Source organism: Schistocerca nitens, chromosome 2, assembly GCF_023898315.1.
Source record: "Schistocerca nitens isolate TAMUIC-IGC-003100 chromosome 2, iqSchNite1.1, whole genome shotgun sequence".
In the NCBI taxonomy this organism is placed as follows: domain Eukaryota; kingdom Metazoa; phylum Arthropoda; class Insecta; order Orthoptera; family Acrididae; genus Schistocerca; species Schistocerca nitens.
Genome location: NC_064615.1, coordinates 545022552 through 545044049, shown reverse-complemented (window position 1 = coordinate 545044049; position 21498 = coordinate 545022552). Strand labels below are relative to the sequence as shown.

General features: G+C 40.0%; 2 protein-coding genes across 20 annotated transcripts in view; one reads left to right on the top strand and one right to left on the bottom strand.

Moving 5' to 3' along the window:
* The window catches only part of LOC126236536 (uncharacterized), a 302827-nt gene that overhangs the window by 195965 nt on the left and 85364 nt on the right, over window positions 1-21498 (bottom strand). The window lies entirely within an intron of this gene.
* LOC126236547 (uncharacterized) overlaps window positions 1-21498 on the top strand; it is a 342194-nt gene that overhangs the window by 252308 nt on the left and 68388 nt on the right. For 6 of the 16 annotated variants that reach the window (XM_049945945.1, XM_049945955.1, XM_049945953.1 and 3 more), the window contains one exon: window positions 9179-10062. The exons of 2 other annotated variants lie outside the window; for them this stretch is intronic. In XM_049945945.1, the coding sequence (XP_049801902.1) occupies window positions 9179-9240 (62 nt within the window). In that variant the 3' untranslated portion in view covers window positions 9241-10062. Of the gene's footprint in view, window positions 1-15; window positions 149-6327; window positions 6556-9178; window positions 10063-21498 lie in introns of those variants that run through there. 8 more of the 16 variants (XM_049945952.1, XM_049945949.1, XM_049945947.1 and 5 more) reach the window with 6 other exon arrangements.

The following is a 21498-nucleotide window of genomic DNA, read 5'->3' as shown; positions in this document are numbered from 1 at the left end:
TTCACGGAACGGAAAATCAGGAGGAAACTTAACGATAACATTCGATGATGCCATCGGGTATTTAAACATATATAAATGAAAATATAACGCAGAGAGCAGTAGTAGTTTTTGTCGAGTACAATGAAGGCTGCTTTGTTGCTTGTTGCTGGTAAGTATTGGCAGAATTTATTATCTGTCATTGACAATAAACATTTTTTTCTTACCCCTATTTTACATAATTTCTCATGTATTAATCCATGCGAAAAGCTATTTCCATGTATAGAAAGTTTGTCGATTGGCCGAAAAAAAATGAAATACAATCCAGAAGACTTTAAAATGCATATCTTATTTCGAATGAGCACTTGTTAATCTTCGCTATTGTGAAGCTTATCTCGTCCACTGTAAGCTGTTTGTTATATCGAATCATCAGCAGAGTGCAGTAAGCAACTGTTAAACCACTTGGACCACATTATATTCTTGTCGTATCGTAACATGATACTCACATATACTCTCCTGTGCATAAAACTGTTGCACAATATATATAAACAAAGCATATAATATGGAAGTCGATTCTTACCGATACTATTTAGACAGTTCCAACACATTCGTTATTGCACGAGTATTTGCTGTGTACAAAATTTTATAAATGTAAAAAAAAAAAGAAAGGCTACGAGTCGCTGTATTACTGTAGGAAACCGTGATTAGGTATCACAAAGTTGTATGAATAAACTTAGAAATCAGAATTAAATGTTTTCCATCTCCAAAACGATTGAAAGCTGCCTTTGGTAAATAGCTAATTACACTGAATTCACGCAAATACTTTAACAAAGGTAATGCGGTAAATAAACAAAATGCGCTTGTGCGAGCTTCGATGTGAAAAACACGCGTAAAATGAACACTAAAGACGTTAATCTGTGATGAAATAATTCTAATAAAAATTTTAATTGCGACTAGCAACACTTCGTAGATACTATATTGCGTCACGCAAATAACGATAAAGCTGTGTCTTTGAAAATATCTTTAGTCGTGACCGGAAGTAATTAATTCCTTATCCTTATCAGATACTATTCGAATAGTGCCGTAGAAACCTTCCTTCAAGGCAACAACCTACTGCCAGTACTAATGTTATGTAGAGATATGTTATTTACAGAACAAAACATAAAATCATAAAATTACCTTGGCTTCAAGATAGCCAGTATAGTTTTGTCACTCAAACATGTATTGTACTTATATCACTTTTCGTTTTAACTGATTGTCTGTGTTAGCATAGCAGTGCTGCACCATATGAAGAACCATAGTTACTACAGCTTTCTATTACAATGACTACTTGATTGAAAATTAGTTCTCAATTTAACGGAAGTTATGATGAGAGGACAGGACTACGTTGGTGGTTTGACTAGACCAATCTAATGTCCCAAGAAAGCTGCCGGACGGGCTGGTCGAGCGGTTCTAGTCACTTCAGTTTGGAACCGCGCGACCGCTACGGTCGCAGGTTCGAATCCTGCCTCGGGCATGAATGTGTGTGATGACCTTAGGTTGGTTAGGATTAAGTAGTTTTAAGTTCTAGGGGACTGATGACCTCAGATGTTGAGTCCCATAGTGCTCAGAGCTATTTTTTGAACCAAGAAAGCTACTATTATACTGGCTTGCGTATAACACAACTATAAAACTACTGGATGTATCTTACTTTGCGTTGAGTTGCTTGCAGTACGATGTAATGCTATTTATGAAATTCAGTATAGACGGTAGGCTCTTTTGATTAGCGATGAACTTGAATAAACTTGGGCCACACTGCTTTTTTCATTAACTCTAAAAACCGTCTTGCGGTCATGTACTACGCACATACACGTGCTCCCTCACTTATATCTTAGCTTCCCCCTTATTAGAACACCAATTCCGGCACAATTTGTCATTTCTGCCCCAAGAAACATGTCTGTACCAAAACGCAGATTGGTCGCAACTCATCATCCGTGCGTTCTTACCCCAACGATATTATTGTTACATGAAATGTCTGACCCGTGTCATACAAATATAACATCCCTGTCATTTCCAGACTATTTACTACAACGACTTGACATAATTATTTGTTATTTATTCTTTCATCATATATTACAGTCTCATAAAATATCATTTATGATTAATTTCATAAGTACATATAGTTGCTAAAATGGTTTTAAATTTATGAAACCAAATAGCTGGAAAATACGTGCTGCACGGTGTCGTAGTTTTACAAGCTAGTACGTAAGACCTACATTTGTGAGCCATCTGTAAAGGAGGTGTTCAAAATGGAGTTTGGTATTTTCTTTGTGAAACAGCAGGCTTCAGTGTTCTGGCAATTTCAGAGAAAAAACGACAACGTAAATGTTTTTCATAAGCTGTTCAAAATACATACTTGTTTTGTTAGAATTAACGTATATGATGCACTTGAAATGAACTGTGAAGACGGTTTACAGTATCACCAACTACACGTAGCTCTAAAAGTATGTATCTTAGACCTCATGTCTTCGGGACATTTTGCTTATGTTTTTGTCCAAACTACCACCTACCAAACTATGGGATACTTCTTTTACACTGTGTAAAGTGTGAAGAGTTATAGCCATATCATAGCTCGCTGTCGTACCTTTGAAAATATCTTTCCGACTATCACTTTTGTTCCATTAAGAGTGTTGTGTTGAACTATTTCTGCAGTGAGTTACCGAATAAAATCATAAATCAGGTCCGATATCCGGTATGTTTTGTCGCTCTTTCGACCTACGGTTTTCTTCTGCTGGAACGGGAGAAAGTTGTGTATAGGACATTAAAGACATCTTCTTAGATCCAGATACATTTCCACTACTGAGCGGTATTAGTTTCTACTTGTTCGATCAGTTACGTCAATGTCGACTAGCTGGGTTTTTTGACACAATTCAACGAAACCTAATTCGGTGGTGAATCAGATTCGGAAAAGCGAAATTAGTACTTCGACCGTCTCTCCTAGATTTTTCGAGAGGGTGTCAGTACGGTCAAAGAGTGACTTAATAAGTGAAGTAGATGTGTATATTGTACCCATACATGTTAAGGTTTTTGGTCAGATCGGCTAGTGAGTCATTAATTTAAATATCATAGCTGCTTTCAGGTTTTGCTTTTAACAAGTCTCCGAAGTCTTTAAACGTGTATTGAAGCTCTTAATGTTTTGACAGAAACTTAGTAACGTATCACTCGAACTGTGACGGGTCTTTGCATTTCACTGAAAACTTAAAGGCACATACAGGTCAAAAATGCAGTTTGCAAATACTCGTAGATTTGACCATTTTGTGTTTCACACCCTCGTAACAAAAGGATGTGAATATTCGATCTTGACAGCTGCAATACACTGTAGTTAATTTCCTGATATTTCTTCTGATGGGGAATTCTTTCTCTGTATCCAGTAACATTCTATTGACACTGAAACACGTTGAATTTGTAACTGCCCTATGATCACTGAGCTTCTCTCTCATAACAACTGATACGCGAACTCTGAGTCTGTTAGCTGTAAGAGAGTGGCATCTGTAACTAAAATGCCAGAGGTGCTTGTCGGATATGAAATGAAATGAGCGTATGGCATTTGTCAGAGAAATTGCCCAGAACAGTCTCACACAAATCCTGCCTGTGGCACCAGGTTTAATCAAATGGCTCTACTATTTAATAGCTGTATGTATTTTGAGAGTTAGTGACTGGTGTTGCAATCCTTTTACACTTGAGAAGTAGAGAACCATGACGCTAAGCAGTGATACATACTGGAATGCACACGCAACACCTCTTGTAGGAATGGTGAAAAGAGGACGCCAGCTTTAGTTATGCAACAAAAAAAGTTACTGCACCAGTTACGTTTTGCTGACAATATTTTTCGCAATTTTATTTCACCTTAGTGTTGTTGGAAGCAACAAGAGTTTTCGATCATTTGTCTGCGTGTGTGTAATTCAACGATTTTTCCCATGCGGTCGTCTGTTTCGTCCTCACTGCAATTAAAAAACCAGAAAATGTAAATCATAGAATATAATTTCAGCTATTCAAGGATAATATTTTTGGAGTATCTTCTTACGCATTTCATACCGCCTTCAAAATACGGAGATAGAGTCAATTCCCAACGTTTGCTTGTGCACATTGAACTGTAACGTAAGATGTCACGTGCCTCTATGACATGTTTCGGTGTGCTGGCTAAAAATTTTCTCATGCGTTACATTTCAAATGTTTTTGTAAAAACTATAAGAGGGACTTACAAACGTAAGATGTACTGCAATAATGAACAGCAACGAAAAATGCGCTACAAGTCACTAACTAAACAAGCTACTAACAAGGGGATTAAAGAAAGGTAAAGATAAGTACGAACAAGCATATAAAAAACAATGTTAAACAATAAGTAGCATAAACAAAAAAACTGGGGGAGAATCATATAACAACTATAAAGCCAAATACTGGCCACATAATAGACGCTACTGAAGAAAGCGAGTGCAGTGAAAAAACTCTTATATTCTTTACAGAAAACTACGTAGTGTAACTGACAACAAGTATCCAACAAAACAGTTGCATAATAAAATAAAACTGCAATTACTGGAAACACATTTCTTGACCACAGAGTATAAAGAGAAGTACAAGAGCCCTAAAGTTACCATATTGAGATCTCATTCCAAAGAACAGAAGGAAACATGTCCAGTCATACTAAGAGCAAACTACAGATCCAACAGTGAGAGGATGTATTGTGTTCTTAGCAGATGCCATCGTACCGAAGAACATTTAACTGCATGGAGGGGTGGACACGGTCCTCAAGCACAAACGCATAGTAGTTTAGATCGATTATGGCTTCCATTATGAAGAATCACCGACACGAATACCTTCCTCAGACCATAACGCTCCCTCACTCATTGCAGGTTGGTTGCCTTGAGACGTTTCACGCCCTACACGCCACCCGCCTTATACCCGATCGAGCATAAAACGTCTTTCGCCTCAAACGGCCGCTCAAAGTGGGTCCGGTTCAGGTATTGGAGTGAAAATTGAAGCCTTCGTCGCTGGTGAACAGCAGTCGACGTGAGCGTACGAATCGGGAACCTTCTGTGTACAGCGGAAAACTACGACTTTGGCGCGATAATCGTTGAGCAGACACTGCTGGTAGCCCCGTGGTTCATCTGGGGCGTCTTTCCCTCAACTGTAACATGCTTGTTCATCCGTACACATCTCCGCAGCTGTCTCACACTTCTGTCATCTATGGTCAATGTTGCCCCACTGGTCATGCTGTCAGTTTTAGATAGTGCAGTTTTACCATGCACACTTCACTTTAAGCAGGGTGACACTTGAACAGTTTACAAACTGAGGCGTGCATCCACTCTCTGTCTGAAAGGCAATAATCATACCCCTTTGGACGTCAGATAAATAGCTTCGTTTCTGCATTATGACAACGATTGCACTGTCCGCCGCGGCTCCCTGATGATCTTTACATAGCCTCCAGCGTTAATACTGAGCCCTACCGTCATTGAGTGGTTATCCCGCGTTGAAGTCGAACAAAGGCGGTGGACACATTCCTGTGTCGGAACCGTGTATGTACTAGTGTCTTGGACTTAACGTAGATAGTGAAATGACTCTGATGTCGCCCATCGTACAATATCCGGAACATCACAAGAAGTTATGTGAGACGCTCCATGCAAGGCTGTCACTTCTTTGCCTCTCAGTTTAGTTTGAATGTAACAGAAAAACAAACAAAAACTAATGGCACCTATTAATCTTCTCTATCACGTGAGTTTCAGAGGACGGAACAGGGACAATATTTTACTAGGTTACGTTCATTATCTTGATGAGGAGCAAAAGACTTTACAGAGCCGTCCACTTGGAGATATGTGTGCTTTTCAGTGAAACCCCAGCTACATGATCGTAACGAGGAAGGCTTCCAGCTTCTGCAATACCTTTTCATTCTTTACTACTAAGGGTAGAGCGGGCTGTCTAATGTCAAAACCAATGAAGAACCTAACTTTATCAGCCAAATATCTGGCTAGCCTTCAGTGTGGCAGAGCCTTACTAAAAAGGCAAACCTTCCCAAATATAAGTGAGGAAAGAACTAATATTGTAAATTTAATTATGAGATAATAACAATCCAACAAGAACTTGAAAGACCACTATAATTGTACATTCGAACACGAAATTAATTACGAGAACTTGTCCGACATGAGCATAGCGTGCATGTCGCTGTTGATTCGTTCTTTTTTTATTTTCAGGGACGAGTGGACTCTTCAAGTAACACATATATAACATACAGTAGTGTTGCAGTGCTAAGTGGGAGAGTTTCATTAACATACATTAGACGAAATAGCCATCTGTAATTACGTTCACTGACTTTTACAGCACTGGTAGCAGTGGCGGAGGTCCACGGACAACCAGAAGAGTCGACCACCGCCAACATCGGGAATGAGACTCTAAGCACCGGCAATATCACAGCTGAGAGTAGATTTCTGGGGAGGTCGTCCTACACGGAAGATGACGATGATACCATTTGTGTCGCAGCAGACAACAAGTTCTACTTGCATGCTAATTCGTTGAAGCTGTATTCTTGCTACAACCAACTACCGAAAGGTAAGTTACTTCAAACAGAACTGTTTTCTGTTCAAAATTGACAAGATGAAACCAGTTTATTCAGCATAAAAATTCGCGGATGGTCCCACAGCGTAAGTGAAAATATGAGTGAAATCAAATCATCATGGAACAGTTGCTACCCTTGCCTCACCGAAATTACGAAATTGCAAGTCTTCATGATTCTCCACCAAAACCATTCAGAGCAATTTGCTGCGCATATTTAGTCCACCTTTTATAGTAATTTTCTTGCCCCTTAAAACTGCTGCATGTTTTTCACTACACACCCTTGAATTCTTTTAGGAGGATTATGTCGTGTAACACTACATGAAGTACGCAGTGGGCCATAGTTTCAACATTTTACGAAAAGATATTTTAACAGGCGACGGAAGTTGCCACAAGTGCCGCGGTCTGTAGCGTGTGGTTAATTTTCACAGTGAATGAGTTGGCAGTGAAGTACACACACCTATACTAAGCTTAACACTATAAACCGATAGGCAACGTACACTTTTCTTCATACCCTGTAGAATGCCGACAACTGGATTAGTGTGTATAAACAACACCCGTCATACGCTTAGGAACAAGTAGAAATAGTCTTGCAAGTTTAAAGAAGTTAAAAATTTAACGACGCGTTGACATAGAGACGAAGAATTAGGTGAACTGGGCAATGATAAGTGAACGTACTGGACTACATCTTATCGGAAACATCAGGTTGGCATTAAATTAGGGCACAGACTCATTCATTGTCTTAGTGAGAGATCTACTATGTAATATCGGACCGAAATATATGCTACTTATAGGCGATGACACACTGTACTAGCAATCAACCGTATAACCATTGCAAAAAATTTCCCAAATATCGGGCATTTATATGGTAAATAGCAGCATGCCACACATTTTAATTAGTAGTAAGTGAAGGTTGAAAAAAGAACCTGATAAAAGCACGTTACTTAGGCCAGACCAAAATATCGCGAAACAGGAAGATGTGGGGTTGTCGTATTACTGGTTAAGATTTCCACTGCGTTAGAAGTTGTGCCTGCACGCGTGTTGGTTAGTACAAGAGAACATGTATAGTAAGTTTGTTACTATATAACCACGACATTATTTAGTTTGGCTTTTCGTGGCCACTGCTGTAAGGAGGCTGATACATTGCAGTCATCAAGAACAGTGGTTAAGGAAAACGCACCATCTATCGAAGCTTTCAGAAGAGCTGTGCTTATACTGTGAAATTGCTCATCGTGTCCTAGCAAAATATCACGATTAAAACTCATGATGACCGACCGAAATGCCCCAGTCCCACGTGCAATAATATTGCGGACGATTAGTAAACAGAAGGTGGCCTCGCATCTCGCACAAAGCTGAGGTCCATAACTTCACAGGGATCGTGCGAAGTAACACTGGCGCAGATTCAAGAGAATAATTTTTCGAACTCTAACAAAATGTGTATCCTCTAGAGTTGGGGAAAACTGAAGGTCTCACCACTAGAAACGTTTGGTGTCTCTCAAAACAAATAACATTTTGGTGATCTTGCGCTCTCCAAACTTGGCATTCTGAGTGATGGAGAAAGGTACCTAATTCATTCAGTGTTTCTACAGGGTGATTGCGTCGTTTAGCATCCGCAGTTCCGACTTTGACGATAGCTTCTGACAGTACGGCGAAATTGTAAATTCTTTGTGATTGCGTTTATCTGTTGTCTATTCAAGTCTAATAATTGAATTTATGTCAGCGATGAGTCTCTATCTGTGTCCTTTGATGTTGGTGACTATTAAGTATCACGAAGGCAAAGTCTCATCACAAACATCTCCATTGCCGAGTTTCATTACAGTCACAGCCAACTTATAGCTCAATGCGGCTGCAACCCTCTTCTAGGAAAAATGTTATCTTTGGTCAATTTATGGTCTGGTGTTTAACCTTAGTAAGTAATAATTTCTTGAAATCATTCTGTTTCGTATCATATGGTATTCTTTCATTCAGTCCTTTCTTTATGATAAGCATTAGTATTTACATAACACTGTTGTTAATTAAACTGTCAAGAGTGTAAATTTTGTTGTCAGTAGCTGTCATCACTGTCAAGATGACTGATTTTTCTATTTCTTTTTGCAACAAAAGGGAGTTCGTTATGGGTTGGGCGAACGTTTGGACGGCGTAATACCGTTCCTGACCTGTACACGAAGGACAGAGTAAACGCATTTCATCCCGTCACGTTGGATCGTTCTACTGTTAAGATGGTCTCACGTACGAAAAAAGTTTTACGGTTACTGTGGACATGTGTTGCCCACTGAATGCTTCGCACGCCAGGAGCATTACCCTCCTAGAGAAACGCGGTTCTAGTGACATCCTTAAACTTTCTAAATAAGCTATAAGTCAGGTTTATTCGCGTCGCCAACCTTCCAACGGTCTGCTATAGTACCTGTAAGAATAGGAACCCTGTAACATAGCACACTGTGTGACCCCACATTATCTCTGATACACGACCGTAACATAATCTTGTCACAATGCTGACAGTGAAATTCGTGCTATGTAAAAAAGTTGAAGACTTACTGTTGTCTTATCACTAGTAAAATTAAACTGCTATGTTATTTTTGTACTTCCTATCTTTAATAAAGCACATTCCTCTTCATTGCAGTTTACGTGGTGAAACCAAAGAGTCAATGCAAACCATACCTGTCAGATTGTCCCAGGAACTAGGAGTATTGCAAATCAGTTGGCTCAGATTGAATCGTCTGCGAGGGAGTGGAGAATAAATAGCTGGACTGCTGACTGAAGACATCTGCTGCTTCCAGAGGAGCCAAGAAACTGGAAGAGTGTCAGAACTTGACTCTTATACTTAAAAATAACCGGTCGAATCTACACATCCTATTCTGTGTCAGTTTCTGATTAGTTCACGACATGCAGTAAATATCATTACTGTAAAGATTAGTACTAAAAACTTTGCATTTGTATTCTTTTTATGTTTCTGTTGTTTCTATAACAGTTGTATGCCGCCGCAATAAGAGTGTAGTTTCATGACGTCAACTGTTATATTAAACGGTAGAAGATATATCTCTACCTACAGGTTCACGTAAATACTGACAAACTACGGCTTGTTATTAATAACAACAAATGCATTTCATCCGTTATCTACGCTGACCTCCTATATTCCCAATGTCCACTTCCAACCCTAACACACTGCCTGCCACGAGGACACCGGCGGCCACAGCAAAGACTCACGACTGACGCCACGGCTGGGCCTTACCTGGCCTGGGAAATAAGTGAAAAGTTTGTAATCCAGAAGAAATAGTGTCATATCTCACGGTTCTATATAAATTTATTGCAAGCTATTTGAAATAGTGCGCCAAGATGCGTGTTCGCATTATCGAAGTAGTAAAAGTGACCGTGTACCGTCTCAGTTACTAGATCTTGTCGATTGAAGCGTAAGTAAAGGTGCGTGCCGAAAAGTAATGCCTCTGAATCTTTATATGGGAAAACTTATAAAGCTTTTTAAATAAAATAAACTTTATTAACACTCTACATCCTCATTCTTCCTGTCACTATGTTTATCCAAACGAGAGAACAGTTTCTTGATACCCTCACTGTAGAATGTTTGACTTTGTTGTAGGGGCCATAACATTATTTCTACTTGCTCCGCTCTATCACTATCAAAGTCAAACCCTCTAAAAAGTTTTCATCGAGTTTTGGAAAAAGATGACGGGCGCATGGGGCATAGTCGGGGTGTATGGAAGATGATCTCTTACCTCATATACAAGGTGTCGGGTTGCTACACATGTCGCATGTACATGCTGTGTCGTTGTCATGATGAAGGAAAGTTAGCTCCATCTGTGCAAGAACTCTTCCAATTCGTCTTTTCAGTTTCTTGAAGGAATACAACAGGCAGTATCTCGAGCTCTGTTACAGTTACGTAACACACGGCCATGTCACACGCTACAGTACGTAGCCCTCGATCGGCAGGGGGTAGCAATTGCGTTATGGAATGGTGAAGGTCTACCGAGTAATATGCACGACGCGTATTAGGGTAACCTGCATTGTAAACACAATGAAAAACTCGGAGGCATACATCCCGTCTTATGAATACTTTCTTTCATTTTTTCTTGGGTAACATCAAATATCCAAAAAAAAAAAGTATGATGCAAAACGAATGCTACTAAATTGTGTTACACCAATAAACAGAAAGATAAATCGAGACAGGTAAGAAAATCGTTATCAGTTAGATTAAGGAAACCATACATTAATCATAAATTTATTCTGCTAGTACTAAAATTATATGTAAATTCCAAATGGCCACAAAACACATAAGTTGCTTGATAGGAATAGACAACAGCGCACACGATTAAGAAAAAATGCAGCACGTCACGGTAGACATTTGATTTCTCATCCCAGTTCTAGACAAAAGTGTATGTACCTAACCTTAGTCCGACTCGCCGGTTATCAGAAAGGCTTTTCAGAAAATGAGGCTCTGGTAATGCTGTTACTGCATGCAGCGGGGCTAAGAACAAGTAGCACTAATTCTGGGCTGAGGTGGAGCTCTCCCATTAGCTCGGTGAGACGAGAAAATGCCACGGGAATCGGAGACTCAGATGTTCAAGTTTAGTTTGCTCCAAACATTCTTTTTCAGTTAAAGCATCAAACAGTATTCAATTGAAACCTCCAATTGTGGTACGTTATCTCTCTCTATTTGTCTTTATTTTAACATTTAGACGTAACATAAACTTCTTACATATAAAACGTCTGTTTTACTCTGTCCATGAGTTAATTAAAAACAGTTGAAAATAATAGTGCACACAAGAACATCGTCCTATCCAATGAGGTATAAAAGATGCATTACGTAGGGGACAATATATTGCACATTACGTTACACATTATAATTCCATTCTAGACATCCATCGTGCAAGCTTATCTTCACAGTTCTGGTACGTAGACACACGAATAAATTTCACTTTCGGAAAGGCGTTCAACTACGTTGCATTTGCAAATTTCGCAACTAACCGCATCATACGTTGCTGGAACCTACACAACACGTCTGCTTCAACTTTTGTCCAGTTTCCCTCCCCCCTCCACTCACACACCAAATTAGGCTCCAGTGGATTAATGTCGGGAGATTGCAGAGTCGAGAACATCGAAACTCCATGATTGATCCATTTCCTTGGAGATTCTTCTATTCCAATGTGTGGCAGTGTACCATCGTTCCGAAACATAAAGTGTTACTGAATACGAAGAGAAACTTTTCAAACGCATCATGTAATGTATTGAAACGTCCCCTTAGAACTATTTTATACATGACTGTGCTTAAGCTGAAACACAATATTTTTAGCGCAACGCAATCTGACTTTGAAAAATCCATACAAAAGAATGGCCCTGACTAACATTAACCTATACGTTTCACAAATCACTTACCTCACAAAAATCTTGGTTGCTCGAGCTACTGCAATAAAGCGAGCGCCACTACTGCCAGCTAAATAAAAGATTCAAACTACTGAAGGTACTAACTACTGATAGGCTTAGTTAGCAAATGAAAGATTTTAATAGAGAACAAACAATGTATTTACCTTCATAATCATAATATATATAGCAGTTCAAAACGAATTTCAAAACTCCGCCATCTCTCTCCCCACATCCACCACTGCTGGCGGCTCATCTCCAACTGCCTAACACTATAATGGCGAGTATTACAACAATGCAAAGCAGCCACAGACTGCACACAGCACAGCCAGTGATTTTCATATTGAGCGCTACGTGGCGTTACCAATAAGAAAACATAAACAGCCTACTTACATAGCCCCCATGCTCCCCACAAAAAATTTTACAAATTTTTTTGGGCACTGGCCTATACAGATTTGAAAAAATTTTTCATAATTACAGTAAGAAAGATATGAAATGCACACACTTATTAATACAATGTTGGTCAAAAGCTAAAATTTTCTCACAGTCCATAAAGATAGTCCTAATCATTCATCATAATAGTAATTACATTTTTTTTTACAAAGTCTCATTAGTAAAAGAAATTGCACACAGAAGTAGTGGATTTCCATGCAGTCTTGAAGAAGTAGTGTTGTCCTTCCAACGGAAAGACAGTGCTGACTCTTGACATGCTGACAGGTAATGGGCCACAACAGAGCAAACCCACAGCGGAGTCAATCGAAGTTTTGAAGAATATCGTTTGGTAGGTCATCACAGAGCAGACCCACTGCAGTCCTGGTAGAGATTACGGCATTGGTGGGCCACCAGAGGTGCAGACCCACTGCAGTCCTTGTAGAAATAATTGTACTGGTGAGTCAGCAAAGATGCAGACCCACTGTAGTCCTTGTAGAGATTACGGTACTGGTGGGCCACCAGAGGTGCAGACCCACTGCAGTCCTTGTAGAAATAATGGTACTGGTGAGTCAGCAAAAGTGTAGACCCACTGTAGTCCTTGTAGAAATGGCCAGCAGCCATCTGTTGTGACTGTGCAGGTGCACAATCACCATTGAAGAGTCTTGCGGACAATATAGCAAGTCCATAACCACCACTTGTGCACTCACAAAGTTTTTGAAATTGTCCTTAGAACCAGCAATGCTGTTATCCAGTCCCTTGCTGAATTATTAACACACGTGCAAACACTAACAGTCCCTACTTCTCACATATTGTCCATATACTATGACCAACAGTAACGTGTGCAGTGAAATGTAACTTACAAGTTACTTAATTTGATGAACTGGTGTCAATTACAATTTTATAACATAAGAATACAATTACAAAGGTATAAAATACATCATTAAAGAACATAACAATACAGATAACATTTGTAGTAATAGGGGCTTTACAAAAGAATCGAAATAACACATACATCAGTGTTACAGGAATTATGACATAAGTAAATAAATAAAATAATGAGAAAAGTTCTTGAAACATTAATTTCACACATGAGCATTGAAACAAAACAGAATTAATAATGTCTATACACCTTTATGAAGAAAATAACGTAGTATTTGAAAAATTCTACAACATAAATCTTATTAGCTAGACACATAAAGACAGGAAAAACACAAATACACAAGGGAACATAAACACATAGTGGGATAACACAAGGAAAGGACAGGGTTTCTTTTACTGCAGTATTTTGCAAGGAGATCTCCCTTTGTTCATCATTATTCCCAAAAGTACTATCTAAGCCGGCTCTCTGTATTCTGTTCACATCCTCTTTCAAAACAGTTTTTCTCCACTGTACACTACCTTTTTTTTTTGGCCAAAACATTTTCTTATATCTTCTCAATGCATTTCTTCCAATTCTTCATAGTTAGTTTCTTATATAGTCTACCCCCTCTTAAGCTAACTTAAATCTACTGAGCTCAGATGCTAAACTAAGGAACGAGACAAGGCAGCAGCACAAAACAATTAACACAAACAGCAATGATAAAAAATACAAAAGGCAAAGCAAGCAGCATAAATTACAACTAATATAAGGCAATGAGCAGCAAACAAGAAAAATAAATCAGTAGTAAAACTGGCTTAACAGAGTAACACAAAGTCAAATTCAGTAACACTATGCCTGGCAAACAGCAGCAGCAATGCAAAAACATATCTAAACATGACATAGCTCAAGCGGAAAAAATATTATACTAAAAATGGCCAAGTCTATTACCTATGTCACATCTTAACACTACAGTGATGCAACACGATAACTTCCTCTAGCAAAAAAAAAAAATTACCAAGTAGTTGAAAAGAAAATTATATATGCAGTTACTGTTATTAATCCCTTCTTATTGTTCTTTCCTTTCCAAGTGCTCCTTTTTCGAAGAATGTGGATCATAAAATTATTATTTTATAGATCTGTTGACAGAAAGTTTTCACATTAGCAAATGCATTTAATTTTATTTTATAAAACCAATGCTGCAACATAGCTGGAAAACAGATATCAAATGAAATAAGCAACTATGTACAAAGCATAAAAATATCATTCAATAGTCATGTGGCATTTCATAAGTTAACAGAAAGTCTCTCAATTCTCGTAGAAATACGCTTGTCATAATCTGGTGTGCAGATGTAAGTATCTTTCCAAGTAATGAGCGTGTCGTACTTGCGATGCTTTCTACAAAGGAATGTCAACAGCGAGGATAATGGCCTCCTTTTTTTTTCACCTAATGGCTTTTCTCCGGGCGGCTGTCGCCCAGCTGGGTGCCCACAACGCATTCTGTGCAGGTGGTCACTTAACTTTCTTACCGAAATATTTATGAACCCAGTTTCCGCTACAGTGACAGTCTCATATAAAAAATTTCACAGGTGAAGAATTTGCGTTACAAATGTGTAGAAACAAAATCCTGTAAATATAACAGCATCCAAAAAAATTTTCGCCAGCATTGTGATACATTCACGCATATACACACATTTCATAACTCTTAAAGTACGATTCTTGGTTTCCAACAACCTTTTTCACAAACCAGAGTCCCTAAACACTACTCATTATTCCTTACCTTTTTACACATATACATATTCGTCGACACTTCTTCAATATTTCCTCATAACAGATACGTAGCATAATCAAATAACTCATATAGTATCAGCTTATTAATCATAAACATACCTCAGCAGCATAATACACATCGTCGTCGTAATAATATCATAACATCTGAGTCAATTCTCAAAATCGTCGTAGCTTCCTCCAATAATTTCAGTACCTAAAAAAATTCTCTGCTTATTTCAAAAGAATCATCTACCTCAAGCGTACTTTAAAAATCATAATGTCATACCAAATACATCATTCAAAGCTCTCATAGTATCACAATGGTTCCAAAATATATGAACAGTTCACAAAGTACAGACAAAATACAATTCCATAAGTGTGAAGTTATCCAACTGTGTAATTACGTAAACATCTGTCACTGATGTAGTAAAAACAAATGTTTATCTCTCATTTACATGATCAGATAGCTGTGTAATTTCTGTGTTAGAGGAATATGGTACCGATGTGTAAAATTGTATAAGCAAATACCATATTAGCTAGGGCTCCTTGTGCTTGCCAAACACATGCTACACAAAGTAAGCGTGTACCCCCCTGAGGATTAATGTAATTATACCCTCAGGTATTGCAATGGAATGAAACGTATCACGGAAAAACTTCATATCATTATACTTCAAATATCTTTAAAAATAAATGTTTTAAGTACAAAATTAATCACTCAAATACGTGTCATATAGCGCTAAATGTGTGTCTTGCTGTAAGATAATTCTGTGGAAGTGTCGTAATTATCGTCCTCCGAAAGCTAAGTTCTGCAGAAGTCAATGTACTTACCTGATGATAAACAAAAGTGAAATGCTTTGAGTATAGATATCTTAGTTATTACGCTTATTGCCGTGATGAAGAAAGTACTGTACGGTAACGTATTGTTGTGCCACGAAAAAGGCTGTCTCATTGCTGCTATACCACAAAAGTTATTACTAAAACATGTTTTACTTTCCAGAAGAATTCAGAAAACTGTGCAGATATAAAACAGATACACCGCAAAAGCAACACTGTAAATTGTCACTCATTAGCAGCGTCGTGATAAAATCGTGTAGCTGTCACATAAACTAACCACTGTGTCGTCTGGTATCTCACAGAAAGTACTTTAAATCCAGAATGTATTTTCAAATAAACCAAAATGTTGCATTAAAATCTCAAGTTAAAAAAGCACATTATCTCTCAATAAACGGTTTTACGCGTGAAATGTGGTGTAAACCTTTGCTCTTCCTAGTACGCAGAGTTTCAACTTTAACGCAATTATCAAGTGGTATACGTCGGTAAAGAATACTGGAATTTTTCTCAAGGTTTGCGTCTATGTTATTTCTCTCTGAGCCAGCGGGCGCACGTGGGTGCCTGCGGTGCGAGTCATTGTCTGTTTCTTTGTTGGCGCGCGTCGTTATTGGGGTTTGGAGACCTAACTTCTACAAATTCGCCTTGCCGAGAGGGCCCTGCCCTGTTTAAATCCCGCCAGTTTTGATGCAATTCAGGTCTGTCGTTTTGTTGGTAGTTTACATAGTTTCTTGTTTGTCGGTCATGTGGTGGAGAATTTCTCCCTGAATCGTAACTACGTGCTGAACTGTTGCGTCTGAAAGTATTCTGTCTCCCTTAATAATAATACCTGTAGTTCTGGTTATCATATTGTCTGTTTCTATGATTGTCTCTGTCATATTCATTACTATGGAAATGCGATCTTTCCCTGTAATTATTATTACTCGGCCAGTGGTTGTCATATGGGTGGTGTCTGTTTTGGTCACGATTTACGTTGTGAGAATAGCCATGTTGTGTCCAGTTATTGTTTCTGTCGTCACGGAATTGTGACGTATGTGACCTGTAGTGATTGTTTTCCTGTTTTCGCATCCGGCGACTGTCTGTGTCAATTTCTAATTCTTGTAGGAGTCCCTGAAAAGCTTCAATGTCGTCTTTGCGACGTCCTGCCAAAATAATATGTCGTAAATGTTCAGGCAATTTGATTAAGCAAATGCAATTGAGTTCCTGGAGATGGAAAAAAGAACACATTGACACCGGTGTGTCAGACCCACCATACTTGCTCCAGACACTGCGAGAGGGCTGTACAAGCAATGATCACACGCACGGCACAATGGACACACCAGGAACCGCGGTGTTGGCCGTTGAATGGCGCTAGCTGCGCAGCATTTGTGCACCGCCGCCGTCAGTGTCAGCCAGTTTGCCGTGGCATACGGAGCTCCATCGCAGTCTTTAACACTGGTAGCATGCCGCGACAGCGTCGACGTGAACCGTATGTGCAGTTGACGGACTTTGAGCGAGGGTGTATAGTGGGCATGCGGGAGGCCGGGTGGACGTACCGCCGAATTGCTCAACACGTGGGGCGTGAGGTCTCCACAGTACATCGATGTTGTCGCCAGTGGTCGGCGGAAGGTGCACGTGCCCGTCGACCTGGGACCGGACCGCAGCGACGCACGGATGCACGCCAAGACCGTAGGATCCTACGCAGTGACGTAGGGGACCGCACCGCCACTTCCCAGCAAATTAGGGACTCTGTTGCTCCTGGGGTATCGGCGAGGACCATTCGCAACCGTCTCAATGAAGCTGGGCTACGGTCCCGCACACTGTTAGGCCGTCTTCCGCTCACGCCCCAACATCGTGCAGCCCGCCTCCAGTGGTGTCGCGACAGGCGTGAATGGAGGGACGAATGGAGACGTGTCGTCTTCAGCGATGAGAGTCGCTTCTGCCTTGGTGCCAATGATGGTCGTATGCGTGTTTGGCGCCGTGCAGGTGAGCGCCACAATCAGGACTGCATACGACCGAGGCACACAGGGCCGACACCCGGCATCATGGTGTGGGGAGCGATCTCCTACACTGGCCGTACACCACTGGTGATCGTCGAGGGGACACTGAATAGTGCACGGTACATCCAAACCGTCATCGAACCCATCGTTCTACCATTCCTAGACCGGCAAGGGAACTTGCTGTTCCAACAGGACAATGCACGTCCGCATGTATCCCGTGCCACCCAACGTGCTCTAGAAGGTGTAAGTCAACTACCCTGGCCAGCAAGATCTCCGGATCTGTCCCCCACTGAGCATGTTTGGGACTGGATGAAGCGTCGTCTCACGCGGTCTGCACGTCCAGCACGAACGCCGGTCCAACTGAGGCGCCAGGTGGAAATGGCTTGGCAAGCCGTTCCACATCACTACATCCAGCATCTCTACGATCGTCTCCATGGGAGAATAGCAGCCTGCATTGCTGCGAAAGGTGGATATACACTGTACTAGTGCCGACATTGTGCATGCTCTGTTGCCTGTGTCTATGTGCCTGTGGTTCTGTCAGTGTGATCATGTGATGTATCTGACCCCAGGAATGTGTCAATAAAGTTTCCCCTTCCTGGGACAATGAATTCACGGTGTTCCTATTTCAATTTCCAGGAGTGTATTTCACACGACTGGAATATTCGGATTGTTCGAAATGTTTCATCATTATGATGTTATGTTTTACTCGGTCTTGTGTAGCTTGAGACCAATACGCTGAGAGGAAGGCATGATAAAATTCTCCTTCACTGTGACAATCGTGAATGACCGATCGCATTCTTACAGCTGGTTCATTCTCCAAGTAGGCACACATAAATTCTAACCTGTGCTGCAATGACCAGTTGGGAGGAAAACAATGAGAGAATTGATGGAGCCACGCTTGTGGATGAATGTCGTTGCCAGAATTCTTAAACGTTTTGAATTTACGTGTAGTAATGAACAGCTTATAGTCAAAATCATCGTGTCGGCGAGTAGCATATCGGTCATTGTTACGTTGTGTCGGCGGTTCCATCTCAAAATCAATGCGCCTTGCCAATTTCTTTCATAATTTCCGAAATGTCCTGTGTTATTATTTTGTGGTTGTTCCATATTTCTATGTCCCTCTTCCCGTACTGGAGCGCGAGTGTCCTCTGAAATATGTAATTCTTGTATTACCTGCGTCAACTGGTCTTGTACTTCCCGGATTTCTCTTTTGTACTGTGTATTGATTTGATTTTGATTTTGTTTGAATTTTCTAATTTGTTCATACTCTTCTGTGTCAGTGAAGGCTACAGGTCTTGTGTCATTCAGATCATCAGCTAGCTTTGTAGATAAGTTAGTGACCTGATCCGAAAGTTCGGCTACTTTCTCCGATAGTGAACACATTTTCTCAGTGTGTTTTTCTGAACCAAGTTTCAGAATGTACATTTGTGTTGAAATCGAATCTACTGTGTCCTTCAAGTTTTCCTGAGTTTTTGCAAGTTGCGTAACCGAATCGGTAGATGCAACTGAGTCAATTTTAGCCCACAAGGTCTCATGATTTTCATGAACAATGGTTTGCAGTTCTTTTATGGCTGCTTCGTGATTCTGTAATGCATTTTCATGCCGCGAAAATATAGGTTGAAAATGCTCACAAATTTGTGTTTTTACGTCATTACAGACTTTTTGACATTTCGATTGAATGTTATGTAACTCAGTAGTTAAATCTTCACGTGTTTGTTCAAGAGTTTGTTCCAATGAGTCTAACTTTTTAAGATTTTGTTCCACTGTGTCTAACTTTTGAAGATTTTGCTGTGTTTGTCTCTGATTTTGTTCCATTGTGTCTAACTGTTGCTGTGTTTGTCTCTGATTTTTTTCCATTGTGTCTAATTTTTGAAGCTTTTGCTGTGTTTGTCTCTGATTTTGTTCCATTGTGTCTAATTTTTGAAGATTTTGTCCCATTTGTTGCATTAATTGCAATAGTAATGTATTAGTGTCTGGAATCTGTTTCTCTATGCTTTTTTGCAGTGCATTTTCACCGGCAACATTCACATTTTGACAAGCAGAAAATGTGTCTTGACTCATTTGAGAAAACGGTGAGGACCCAAAACCTGAGTCTACAATATTTGCAAAATTGTGTCCTGTCATTCCCGATTCCTGAGGCGAGCTGTTGCCGACCGATCGATCGATAATGCTTCCCCCATCACTAATTGTTTCACTGTCCATGCCATTGTTTGCCACCCGCTCCATTTCCCTATGCACAGCTACCCAATTACTACTTTGAATATTAGTGTATTCATTACACGGTGGCGCTAAAACACTGCTTTCGTCTTCACTGTCATTTCTCAATTTACTTTGGAGCCTAGTGTTACGTTTTTCACACGTCATTATTGTCACAATATTTCACACGACAACACAGAAAAAAAATTTGAAGAGCAAAAATAGGGGAACACATTAACATAGCACTGAAAATAATATCTAGTTAATTGCAGCTGCGAAATACTTGGTGCAAATCTACATGCGTGCCACACCTGTTTTACTGTACTACAATGAAAGACTGCAACTACAAAGGAGATTCTCTCTACAATTATGCGCTAGCAATAAACAAAATCTACACTAATTACACTAACTACAAGAAAAAATCAGAAAATTCCAATGAGGTATCCTAGGCTAAGGGTCGACATATGAACTATTTTATACATGACTGTGCTTAAGCTGAAACACAATATTTTTAGCGCAACGCAATCTGAGTTTCAAAAATCCATACAAAAGAATGGCCCTGACTAACATTAACCTATACGTTTCACAAATCACTTACCTCACAAAAATTTTGGTTACTCGAGCTACTGCAATAATGCGAGCGCCACTACTGCCAGCTAAATAAAAGATTCAAACTACTGAAGGTACTAACTACTGATAGGCTTAGTTAGCAAATGAAAGATTTTAATAGAGAACAAACAATGTATTTACCTTAATAGTCATAATATATATAGCAGTTCAAGACAAATTTCAAAACTCCGCCATCTCTCTCCCCACATCCACCACTGCTGGCGGCTCACCTCCAACTGCCTAACACTACAATGGCGAGTATTACAACAATGCAAAGCAGCCACAGACTGCACACAGCACAGCCAGTGATTTTCATATTGAGCGCTACGTGGCGTTACCAATAAGAAAACATAAACAGCCTACTTACAGTATTCCAAAGGAACGAACGATGTAAGGGCATATGCAAATTGTCCAGTATTAGGTAAGGGGTCGAAAGCACGTCTTTAATGATTCTAGCCAGTAGATTTATGTTGCTGCGCCACGAACACAAGCCATGTACTGGGTGGTATTTTCAGAATTCTTCTAAATTTCTCGCACCTATGGCTGCCGAATGTCACATCATATTACTTCGCGGGTGACGTTGATATATAGCAAACGATTCGGGGACGCAGGTTTACGACGACGCACATAGGAGTGAATGCAAGGCACGGCTGGCACGGTATACAAGTGTGATGAAATCAGGGCAGCACAGGGAACTGACATGCTGTGAATAACCGATACATTGCAGATAGAAGTGCAGCTAATGAACTGTATGTAGTGACCGAAGAGGGTTGAGGGATCCTGACGTTATAACTATTAAAGAGCGCTCCACTTGTTTCCTCCAGAGGAAATACGTCAGGGGTGTACAATGAAGGTGAGTGAATAACGATTGATTAAATTGCACGACCCCCCGGGTGAAGA